Source organism: Pyxicephalus adspersus, chromosome 11 (genome assembly GCF_032062135.1).
Source record: "Pyxicephalus adspersus chromosome 11, UCB_Pads_2.0, whole genome shotgun sequence".
Taxonomy (NCBI): domain Eukaryota; kingdom Metazoa; phylum Chordata; class Amphibia; order Anura; family Pyxicephalidae; genus Pyxicephalus; species Pyxicephalus adspersus.
Genome location: NC_092868.1, coordinates 18,957,626 through 18,970,261, shown reverse-complemented (window position 1 = coordinate 18,970,261; position 12,636 = coordinate 18,957,626). Strand labels below are relative to the sequence as shown.

General features: G+C 38.7%; 1 protein-coding gene across 7 annotated transcripts in view; it reads left to right on the top strand.

Moving 5' to 3' along the window:
• Positions 1-12,636, top strand: part of LIN7B (lin-7 homolog B, crumbs cell polarity complex component) — a 226,843-nt gene that overhangs the window by 185,163 nt on the left and 29,044 nt on the right. For 4 of the 7 annotated variants that reach the window (XM_072426509.1, XM_072426506.1, XM_072426508.1 and 1 more), the window contains one exon: positions 10,124-10,907. The exons of 1 other annotated variant lie outside the window; for it this stretch is intronic. In XM_072426509.1, the coding sequence (XP_072282610.1) occupies positions 10,124-10,203 (80 nt within the window). In that variant the 3' untranslated portion in view covers positions 10,204-10,907. Of the gene's footprint in view, positions 1-4,315; positions 10,908-12,636 lie in introns of those variants that run through there. 2 more of the 7 variants (XR_011922785.1, XM_072426504.1) reach the window with 2 other exon arrangements.

Below are 12,636 nucleotides of genomic sequence, written 5' to 3'. Positions count from 1 at the left end.
CTATGATAACATCCTCGGGCCCAGGCCTATGTGTGATAAAGTACAGTCCATATAGAGCCAATCTACCTGATCAAAAGCTTTTTCAGCGTCCGTTGACAGCAGCATAAGCAGAAAACGTCTGGACTCGGCATAATAAATCCAGTTCAGTACTCTGGTCGTATTGTCCCTGGCCTCCCTGCCGGGCATGAAACCAACCTGATCAAAATGAACGAGTTTATACATGACCTTGATCAATCTGGAGGCAAGAATTTTTGTAAAAAGTTTGAGGTCTTGATTAAGAAGGGAGATTGGTCGGCATAAGCCGCTACTTTCATCGAACAAGTTCACAGAACATTCTTCTGCATTTAGTCAGAGCCAGTTTCGCCCTATTCAGACAGAGTAATGAAAGTTTTTCACGGAGAACTCAGAGGTCATTACCCACTGTAGGGTCTAGTGAAGATTTATGTGAAGACTCGAGAGAGACAATACGCTGAAGAGTGTCCCCAATCTCCCTCTGGCGGGCTCGCTTAAGTCTCGTCTAATGTTTAATGAATATACCCCGTATAACTGCTTTATGGGCTTCCCATAGTAAAAGAGGGCTGGTCTCAGGAGTGGCATTGGTCTGAAAATAAACGGATAATTCCGAATTGACATCTGCCAAGACAGCTGCGTCTTGGAGAAGGGATTCGTTCAGGCTCCAATTCCAAGATTTGGGGCAGGAATAGGATAGTTCGATAGAAATGGATACCGGAGCATGATCAGATAAAGTAATGGAACCAATTGAGCAAGAATGTACCCTGTGTAATTCGGAATGTGGGATCCAGAAATGATCGATCCTCGAGTATGAGCTATGTGGGGAAGAGAAGAATGTGTAATCTCTAGCCTGGGGATGCAGAACGCGCCATACGTCGAGAAGTCTATGTTGAGATAGAACTTTTAGAATTCTACCATTGGTACGAGTGGGAGAAGAAGTAAGACTACCACCAAAGCTGTCTACTGCCCCCTCAGGCGAGAAATTAAAGTCACCTCCCAGGATCAGTATACCTTGTCGAAAGTTTTCCAGTTTTTCGAGCACTTCAGTTAAAAAGGAGGCCTGACTGGTATTAGGAAGGTAGACAGCAGCCAAGGTGACTATAGAGCCTTCTAAAGACCCCTTAGCAAAAATAAATCTGCCGTTTGGGCAACTCAGTTGTTCCTTAAAATGCCATGTAACAGAGGAGGCTATCAAAATACTCACCCCTTTGGATATAGATGAATCCGTACAGCTATGATAAGCTACCGGATATCTCTTATTGCCCAATCTCGGAATCCTGTCTGCCCGGAAATGGGTTTCCTGTATGAAACCTTCAGCCTATGCAATTCTGCCAAAATAAAAGAGCATTTTTTGGGAAGTATTCAAACCTTTAACATTACAGGTAACTACTTTAACCGTGCCCATTGTAGTAAGATGGAGGCGACTTTTCAAAGTTTCTTAGTAGTATAGGTATTTCACAAGGGTAGGGAGTAGGGACACAGGGGAAGGTCAAATAAAAGGGAGGGGTAGACAGATGAATGAAACAATGTGCAAAACAAAAAGACAAACAAACAACACAAAAAAAAAAACAATAAGCGCAGATCAGCTGCGCAAATTCCCTTGGAAGGGGTAGCTCAGGTGGTCAGGACGAGTCCCCCACCACCCGGACCAGGCCTATAATTATATGTCAATAAAAATATTGGATGAAATAGCCAATGTAAGCTGTACGGGGGAGGGTACAAGTAAACATCCACATTCTCTAAAAGCGAATCATTATCATAAACTATATTAAGAATAACAATATAAGAGCACTTCAACAAAAAGAAAAATCTTACCCACAAAACACCTCTGTGGGCAAGCAATCCAGACCCACTAAAGGAGGGGAGACAACCAGTCCTCATGTTTCGGGGGTACAACAATAATCCCCAGATATATTAGTCCACAGTCACGAAGGGGCCTATGAAGAATTGCTCACCTGGTCTCCGTTAGACTTCCTCTGTACTCGCTGCCTGTCAGAATTTGCTGGAGGGGTTAAAATCGTGGGGAGCGTAGGCCAATCAGGAAGGTCGACTTGGGAAGCTCAAACGTCGCCAAGAAGACAGGCAAGTCTCCCAATTGACAAAAGAGGGCCGATTTGCTACCTCTGTGATCAAGAAGTTGAAATGGAAAGCCCCATCTATATTTGATGTCGTTGTCTTTCAGCAGTTGCAGTACTTGGTGGAGTGCCAAAGTGTTACGAGAGAGATCAGTTAGGAGCAAGATGGGACGATTGAAGGTGAACTCCTCTTGTGACCTGGCTTCCTGCATGATAAGCTCTTTTAGCTGGAAAGAATGAACCCAGCAAATGACATCTCTTGGTCTGTCTGGGTCCTGGCTTTTTGGGCCCAGGATTTGATGAATACGTTCAATTTCTATAATAGTGTCCCTAGGTCTCTGAAGGAGTTCATTAAAAAAAGTCGTTGCAGCAGCATGAAGGTCCTTTGGTTCTATCGATTCTGGAAGTCCCCGGATCCTTATATTTTGTTACGGCAGCTTCGATTCTCCAGGTCATCCTGTTGGTACAACATTAGTTGTTGAAGAAGCATTGAGTGTTCATTAAGAGTATGGGTATGTTTTTTTTACGTGGGTATGGAGATCCTCTGTCGTGCGTTCAACCTCCTCTATTCTAGAGCCGAGGTCAGATCTGAGTGAGTTCAGAGCGTAAAGAGTTTTGAATGCGTACCAGGTACGATTCAAAGTCTGCTTTGGTAGGTAGGGACTTCAGGTAGGCATCTCTGTCCCACACCTCAGTGGGGTCCATGGATGTTTGTGGAGGGCTTGTAGGGCTTGAAGGGTCCTTATCTTCACTCAATAAGGAAGGGAAATTAGAAGAAGAATCTTCTGGAGTAAAGTCATGGGGTTCCAAACCAGACATGGTGGTCTGAGCAGTGTTGAATCTAGTGTGAGGACCCCCTCCACTAGGACCAGGAGTTTTGGAAAGGGCATAATCCTATTTCCCGTTTTTGGGAGGATTGGCTATTCGGCTTACCCTTGCCCATGTTTTAAAGGGAGAAGAACAAATATATGAGGTTGTACTAGAGGATATAAAGAGTGGAGGTTAAGCAGGCTTGTTTCCCCGATTTAAAAAAGTGGAGCCTCACTTCCTGTGAACTTAGCTGCACATGACGGTATCTCTAAAGTCTCGTAAACTCAATAGTCACAGTAGAGGAGGCTGGTGAAATCGTCAGACTCACAGTATACTAAACCTGTGAGACAGTCCCAATAGAGTGTAGTTGCAATAAGCCGATACACAAGGTTAGGAAAGCAGGTGTATAAATTCAGAATGCAATCAGTTAAACCTGGCAAAAAAAAAGGAATATGCTCAGGCTGTATGAAAGCACTTTCCCAGTGGATTACATCTTTGTAACTGTTTGAAGCAACAAAAGAACTTTTGAGCCAGCAGTTATATATAGGCTGATTGAAAAGATTCAGGCAAATATTTTCTGAGACAGTCTTTTGTGTCTTGCAAATTAAAAATGTAAAGTGCAAACATTTCAAGAGAGTCACTTCTGCATTGCCAGGAGATTCCCTTCCAGACCTGATTGTATTCACAATAAAGTTATGCAATTAAGACAAAAGGTTCCTGCTGGTAATGGCAAGCTCAGTACTTTATAACAGAAGTGATGAAAAACCCCAAGAAAATAGGATTAAAATACGATGATACTGGAATTCAGCGATGCCTGCACTAATAGAGTGTAATAGAGGATTTCTATAGCAGATGATGTCCCATAAGCCACAAATTTACTGATCAACGAGTGGAGAAAAGCTTTTCAGTGAAGAGTATGTTGTAAAAAAGGCTTAAATCCTCTTCCCTTGTTAGGATGGATGTGGATGCTGATGCTCTACAATATAAGGTGCCATGTGTGCAAGATGGCCGCCAGGCTTTCAGGTTAGAATATATTGATACGTAATGTCAGAGAATCAGGTTCACAGGAAATGTAGTAAAGGATTTGTATAGCAAATGAATTCCTACAAGGCACTAATATACTGATCAACGAATGCAGGGGAGCTTTTCAATGAAGAATGTGCTGTAAAATAGGCTTAAGTCTCCTTCCCTTGTTAGGATGGATGTCTGGTTTTCTTATTTTTAACCTCATTATGGTTCATTAATATATATTATGTAATTATTTTTTTTTATACAAGTTTATTCAAGTGGAGACAGAACACAAGATAATCATTAATACATTGTGCACAGAGAAATACCCCAGTGCATTTGTCACCTGGAAACTTACCTGTGAAACTGGAAACTGGAAACGCACTATGCTTTTTTATTTTTCCAAACAGGTCACATCAGAAAGAAACGACTGCTACGCAGGATTAAGACTGTGCACACCCTGCTACAAAGCATTTTAAAAGCACTGAGGGCTGCAGATTATGAGCTGATGTCATTGAAAACAGAGGTTCAGCAAGAACGCTTTGATTAAAATTATGTCCACGTACAGCATAAGTTAATATTTTATTATATATAACACCTGTAAATAAAAAAAAAGTCTTAATATTTGCATTTTGCATTTTATACATGCTTAAAATGCTTAAAAGAACAGTACTGGAAAGTAAAAATGATCAATTTGAATACACACATACATTTATATTCATTGTGTATCGAACAAGTGTGTATGTAGCCTTATTGTTTTTTAAGGCCCATGATGATCTCCTGCGATCTTTATGTTTTGTTTACAAGAATGGAATACATAAAAGTGGTCAGAGCGCCCTGAAATTTTAGGTACCTCTATGCAGTGAGTGCGTTTGAAGCTAATCCATTACACTGTATGATAAACTTTGATAATGGTCTTCCCTATGCTCTTTGAGTTTGTTTTTATATGTTTCTTTGGATGGACCCAATCTTTTACTGGAGCAACAAGGCTAAGGATCAAGTTGTCAGGATCTTTGTGGATCTCTTACTGTTATGCTGTCTTTTCTCTGGATTTTTAGGATTGAATATCTTTTTTTGTACCTCCCACATTTGGCCCACATTTCTCCTAATCTCTCCTAATACAAGGAAGTGAAGGCATCTGCAAGCATTGTAATTAGTCAAATTCTTTATTTCATAGGGATCACAACACTGAACCCTGGGTTACACCAATAACAACATTAGGCTATTCAAAGTATGAACCAATAATTACTGACCTCAATATGGACTCTAAGCCAGTTTTCTATCCATTTACAGTTGGAATGTTCCAATCATATAGACCTTAACTTGCATAGTAGCCAACTGCGGGGTAGTGTCAAATGCTTCTGAAAAATCAATGTATACAATATCCACTACTACTCCATATAAATGTTTACTTCCTTTTAAAAAGGTAGAAGATATGTTTGAAAACTACTGTCTTTTTAATCCATTTTATAATATTTATTTTTAACAAAAAATCTTCTATGTGGTCCTTTATCAAACTCTCTAGTATCTTGCCAACTAAAGAAACCCAATTTACATGTCTGTAACTACCTGGTAAAAACTTTGACCGATTTTTACAGATAGGTTCCAGCTTGCCCTTACACCTATCCTTACACCTTGTAGATTTTGAAGACAAGAAAAAAACTAGGTAAGACATTTGTTTGTTGTTGTAACCATGCAATCTGTCTCTGGCATTTCCCTGTCTTCTAAAATGTTAGGTAAATGGATATCCAAGACCATTCCTTCTTACCAAAGAAATTTATAGTCAGGCTGTCATAGCTAGTGTTGGTCGAACTTTACAGTTAGTCAAACTGAAGCCAATGATTTAGGAGCTGAATTCTAATCCAAGTAATGTCAAGGGGGTAAAAAATCTGGTTTATATTCAAGTGTCTGGAGTGCATGCGGAGAGGCCAAATGCAACAAACAAAGCATGGGAATACCCTCACATGTGCACAGAACACACATGTGCTCAACCAACTTAGATATATATGTCCACTTACTTCATATATGTCCCATATTCCCCTGAGGAAGCCCAAGTCGGTAGAATGTACACTCAACCAACTTACATGATGTTTTCATTACTTTATCGTATTGACACCAATGTATTTACTTTACCTTTGGATGCTTATAACTATTTAGTATTTACTAATTACTATTGTTTCATTTAGTATTTAATCTCAACTATTTAGTATTTACTAATTACTATTGTTTCATTATATGTCTCTACTAGTTTTCATATAGGTGTCATCATTCCCTAAGGAAGCCCAAGCGGGCCATACGCGTCGGGATTGTTTTGAGACTCATTTCCCTTTGGATAATGATACCCTATGGACTTTGCAACCAAAGATTATCCCAGGGAACTCCACTTTTTTAGTGGACTTGGGATAATTGTTTTTGATAATGTTTTAGTTGCATGGAACATTGTTTTGTATTTTGCCCATATGTGATATTAATATAGTCATTTACATTTTTTGCAAAACTCCTACTGTCTTCCTCTATATCCATTGTCTGGGTATGGAAGGTGCAGGAAGTTCTCCTGACCCACAGGAATCTAGGTCCTAGTTGTTGTCAGACATATGCACTTTAGGCCACATGAGTGTCTTCGTGATATTTTAACTGTTGTTTCTTAATGAAGGAAAAAAAAAAGGTATATGATAACTTTTTACAAATCCACTGCCGTTAAAATTCCGTATTTTTCTCGTTTTTGTATTCTTGAATGTATATTGGGGATGTTGGCAGGATTACAAATGTTAGAAGACCAGACAATATTAATGATAAAAAAACGTGCAACTAGTATTACACAATCCCTAGTACAGCAGTCTGGCTAGAAAAGCAAGCACGCTTCTCAGTGCACTAACACCTTTTATATTGCTTGGTGTTGCTTGGTAGGCATCCAAATAGATGCTTATTATCATCAAGATGGAGAACAGAGGTCCTTGCTCTCTTCTGGCCCTTTTTCTGTACAGAATGTAGGCATTCCATTGGCACTGCTCAACTAGATGCCTGAAAATCTTCTTGTAGTTTCCGCATCGCTGGGTGAAATGTCATGGCTTGGTCAGCTCTGTCGACACCTCCCATGGTGTTGTTGTAGTCAATCACCTCCTGTGGCTTCATCACTTCTTTCCCACGTTTTGTGCGTACCAGAACAGTGGAGGCATCATGGACAGTACTCATCAGGCACACATCTTTCTTAGCCCTAACGGTTCCATACGCATCTATTCTGTGTTGCAGAAGGAACTCATAAAGCTCAGGAGAGGTGTAGAATTTGTCAGTTGTGATACACTAGCCCTGATCTAGCAATGGCTCAATAAGGGATAGCACTGAAGATGTTGCAAATCCATAATGGCTGTGGCTGGGCTTGAACGGTGTCCCTTTTCCACTGTAAAGTACTGTATTCCAGATGTAGCCAGATGAGAATTCGCACAGCATATACATTTTCATGCCAAATCATGCCCTCTTTGACTTTCGTCAATGCTGACATCCCTTTCTGGCACATGGGTTTGCTGGAAATTTTGTAGAATCATCTGAGACACTTTCCAAATTTTCTTCAGTTTTGGTGCAGGATGCAAGTGGATTCCACCCCACACTCAGGATTACCACTGGGGGTAATCTTTTTGTTTATATTTAAAAAAAATTAGGGTTTGCCTTTCTTTTGCAATCTTTCATTTTGAAGTTTTGCACATTTTATCTAATTTTTACATTGTTTGTTATATTCTCTATAGTTTTAAAATCATAATGGTGTTCCTTCATTTTTATATTTTTGGAATGCCTCTTTTTTACTCTTTATAGTTTTTTCAATATTAGTTGTGAGCCACATAGGTTTTAATTTTTGCCTCTCATTACCTATTGGAATATGTGTGTTTGTGTAGAACAGACTTAAAACATTCCCATTTCTGTTCTTTGAGGACAATATTCTCTCCCAGTCCATGTCACAGAAAGCTGCCCTTAATAATGGAAAATGTGCGCTCTTAAAATAAAATGTTTTTATCTTTCCTGTTTTTGCTTCCTGTATACAACATTCATTAAATAAAATCATAATATGATCACTGCTACATGGTTCCGGTGAGACTGGCCAAAATGAAACCTGACCTCCTATGTGTTTTCGAGGCTGCAGCTCGCCAGGTACCTTTCATATTTGGTAGGAGTGCTCCAAGCTACGTAGATTCTGGACGCAGGTATACGAATTAGCATATACAGTGGTGGGAAGGTCCTTCCCTAAATGTCATGCAGCAGCCTTGCTCAATTTACAAACTGAAATGTGTACTACAACACAATTTCGTGTGCTGACACATCTTTTTACAGCCACCAAAATGGTAATAGCAAAAGCTTGGTGGTCCACCACTCCCAATATATCACAAGTCAAAAGTAAGATGTCATGGTTTCTGGTGAATGAAAAATTGAGGGCCATACTTACCGTTACTGTGCCTCAGTTCCAGCGAGTATGGTCACCTTGGGTTGAAAATATGCGGGTGGGTTAGGATCGTACTTCCTTGACGCTTTAAAGCAGGTACAATAATTTTGGTCCTTTTAGGTTCTCAGACACCTTATTTTCGTGATTTGAGCTGACCTGTTTTCCCTTTCTCCTATGCCTTGCCTTCTCCATCCCCCCCCCCACCTCTTTTTTTCTTCTTTCTTTTCCTCTTTCTTTTATTTAAATTTTTGTATTAAAATTGGCTGCATTCCAATAAGTTTTACACAGGAGGGGTTGTGTATTTCTGGAAATAGCTCATTTCTCTATTGGGTAATTCAGCTTCAAGAGTAACAGTTTGAACCGATAGTTCCCTGAACTCAATTGACCATTACAATATATTTTGTTTTTTTCTGAACCACGATTTGGAATGTTCTGTATTGTTTTTGCACCTTGTTGTTCTCTTAGTTTGAAATTTAATAAAAATTTATTGAAACAAAAAAGAAAAAACTAGGTCCAGCAGAGTATCATTTCTAGTTGGAACTTTTATAAACTGTACCACAAAACTATCTTATATTAAATTAATCAATTTCCTGCCTTTTGCTGTACCTGTAATGGCATTACTCTATTAATAAAGCATTACCAGCTTTTGCAGCTTTTTCTATCTGTGCTAGTAGTTGATTCTCTATTTCTTCCTTAGCTTTGGGGGCCTATAGCAGAGTACAGTAATTAAAACGGTGTATTATGCATCCCAATATTCAACTCCACCCATAATGTATCACTTTCAACAATTTCTTTTTTCACATTCACTTTCGGATCACCTCTCACAGACAGACAGACTCCACCACCTTTTCGTTTGACTCTGTCTTTACGAAAGAGAGTATAACCAGGAATATTGACAGCCCAATCATGTGAAGAACCAAGCCAAGATTCAGCAATACCAACTAAGTCATAATGCTCTACATTCATTAGGGCTTCCAACCTATTTTGTTTGCCAGACTTCTAACATTGGTGAACAAGCTCTTTAAAGCAATGCTGCATTTACCGGCACTGTTTGTCAAATTCATGTGATCCTAGCATGCGTGTGATCCTGAATCTCTGCTGCTTAGGAAAACTGCATCAATAGTAAATAGGTTTGGGGAGTAAATATCACCATACTCCAACTGATCAAGGTACTAATGCATAGCTCCCAACTGTCTTAGTTTTGCCAAAGGTGTTATTTCTTCAGCTGTCAATAGATGGCACCAATACCCACATAGAGTAACTGTAATCAAATTTCTCTGGATTGCCACTGTGTTTCTGCCTAATAATGACAATACTACAGCTACTATAAGAGGATATCCCCCAACATTAAAAAACAAAAAGGGACAAAGGCAGAGGCAGCAGCGCTCTTTACACATCTCAGCAAATGGTGGGTGTGATAAAATGGGTGGAGAAAAGTTTATTTGTTTAAAAAAAACATCAAAACATAGTTTACAGCATTTTTAAAAGGTAGGTTCTTTGTATGTTGGTCAGAAAGAATGAGGAATTCAGATGTGAATTGCTGCAACTTCCTTAAAGTGACATTTTTCACAGAAACAACTACTTTTTCAGACTTTTTACATCAAACACCCTGTAAAAACTCTGATGCAGTAGATGTTTCTGTAAAATGCATCACTTTTTTAAGTTGTGGCAATTAACGTGCTGATTACCTTATGATTTCAAGATATATTCTTTTTATTTCCTTGATGTTTTAGAGCATTTAAGCCCAATTTTTTGTAGTGCTTTACTAACCCTTACTCTTTTTCTGCAGGTCTCTCGAGTCCCGAGGGTAACCGTTGTGCATTCTTGATGGCCCATAGGCTTTGGACCTTTCAGTCTGTCTTTTTTTAACACAAAGCATTAGATTTACAGCATTTATTTCTGTTGTGTGTACCAAGCCATGTGCTTTTGTGTGAACATATTTGCTCCCAAACCTGCAAAGCCACAGAATTCCAAAAGTACTTGTATTAATAATTTTCTTATGTTGATCATGCCTAGTACATAGAAACTGACACTTACATGCAAGACTAAGGATAAGTATCTGTAGTGAGAAAAACAACTGGACTTTGTTAGTCAACCCCTATGGTCAATAAATGTATTGCTGTTGTATTCAATAGATGCAACGAGAATGGAAAATTAAATATAGTGTGTTGTACCTTCTATAGCTTGTATGTGCCACTGTTGATAATTTGGAAAACATTGTCTAATATTGTACAGAGATGGTTATAATATTTATTTTTTTTATTATTGGTTTCAGCCAACAAAGTACACCTGGTATTAAAGAGTATTATCTCTAACCTATCACTACTTTTTAGTGTAAACTGGTAAGAGTCTCTGCTAAATATTTATTGCTTATGTACTTTTGGGGCTCTATGTATAAAGCAGGGGATGTAACATTCCCAGGTGGGAATAAGTTACAGCCATTGAAACACATAGACCTGAAAGATTCTCACGAAGGAATGTCTGAGGTAATGTCTGATTCCCTGTTTTATAAACAGAGCCCATGATGTGTGTGTACATTAAAAAAAATAAACATATATTCGTGTAAAAGTCAATAGTTTATGTGAAAACTTTTTAAATATCTAAAAGTATAAATATATAACTAGTTAAGGCAATTGGAAATACTCCTCCATTCCTTTAGGTAGGTCATCTTCTACAAAGCAGGTTATCCAAAGCAGAACTGCATTGTGACAAGGGTCAGACTGGAGACCTGGGATTTACCAGAGGAAAGTAAGATGGAGTAAGATGGAGCCCTCACTAAAAGGCATTTTTCATGGCATGGTGAAATTTTTGATAAAGAAGCAGGAACATAAGGAATGTGACTGTCCTATGACCCCTATATTGCATGAAAAATTAATTTAGGCCTAATTTACCCTTTCTACCACAGGCCACTACAGATTCTATGAGCCTTTATTGGTTGTATCCACTATGCTGGAACATTTGTGTACTCAGTATTGTTTCATTCTTTAGAAATGTGCACACTTTAAGGGGTAACGTATTACTAAAAAAAAAAAAAAAACTGGAAATTGCATAGCTAATGTATTCTGGAGACATACATTGTTTTGAACAAGGCTGTATTCTCCCAGGCCAACATGTACACATTCAGTGTAAGTTTACCTGTGTAAATAAAAGCTTAAGGAAGAGGATGCAGATTTCTAAACATTTACATTTTGTATCAATTTTGGTACCTCTCTGAAGTTTCTATGCCTTCTTTAAGATAAAATGTTGCAAAGTGCAATGGAATGGCCAAATATACAACAACCTTTTATGACCTTTAATTATCCTTAGAAATGTGACTTGAAATTGATTTTTATACACACAAGAATATACTTTTGTCTTCAGTATACTACACCATTTCCAGCACTATATCATATGGATAGGACATTTTGACTACCTCAGTAGTCAAATGTAACACTAGAGGAGATTTAGACTTTTTTAAGTTAATTGTAAAGCCCTTAAACATAATATCTTTGGAAATTACTGAGGAGGAATGTTGGGGACACCTAAAGAGTATGCAAAATGGAAGTAAGTGAAAAAAATATTAGGTGAAAGGATCAAACCTTGGTTTTAACATGGGTTAATTAGCATTAATTAAATTGTACTCATTGATAAGAGCTCTGGTCAACTGCTGAATGGGTTAAGTCCTCCATGTTTATATTTGACTCTACTAGTGTCTGTCAATGAGTTATTCACTGAGTTAGACATTCATTACACAGCTGGAGGATTTCAATGTATGAATCCCTGAAAGATAGAATCTGTTAATAAGTAATTTATATAAATCCTCCAGTGCTTTTAGGATTCTAGTAAATGACTCATTAACACTCAAGTGCAATCTGTCAGTCCAATGTAAATGATGTAGACATGCCGGGTGTGGTAGATTTTAAAGCAGGGTGCTGCACGAAGTCCAACATCACAGTCAGGACAGTAGAACATGGTTTCTTTACGTTTCTTCCTTCCTCTGTCATCGGTCTTTGAGCAGCAAACCACGCACAAACCAAAGCTCAGGAGATGTGTAGAATTGTCAGTAGCTTTGACACAATAGCTTTGACCTAGCAATGGTTTTCCTGTATTCCAGATGTAGCCAGATGAGGATCTGCACAGCAAATACGTTTTCACGCCAAATCGTGCCCTTTTTGACGCAATGTACTGCACCCAGCTGAGCATCCCCTTGTATAAGCCATTAGACTACCAATGCTGGCATCTCTTTCTGGCACATGGGTTTGCTGGAAATTTTGTAGAATCATCTGAGACAGTTCCCAAATGTTCTTCAGTTTTGGTGCAGGA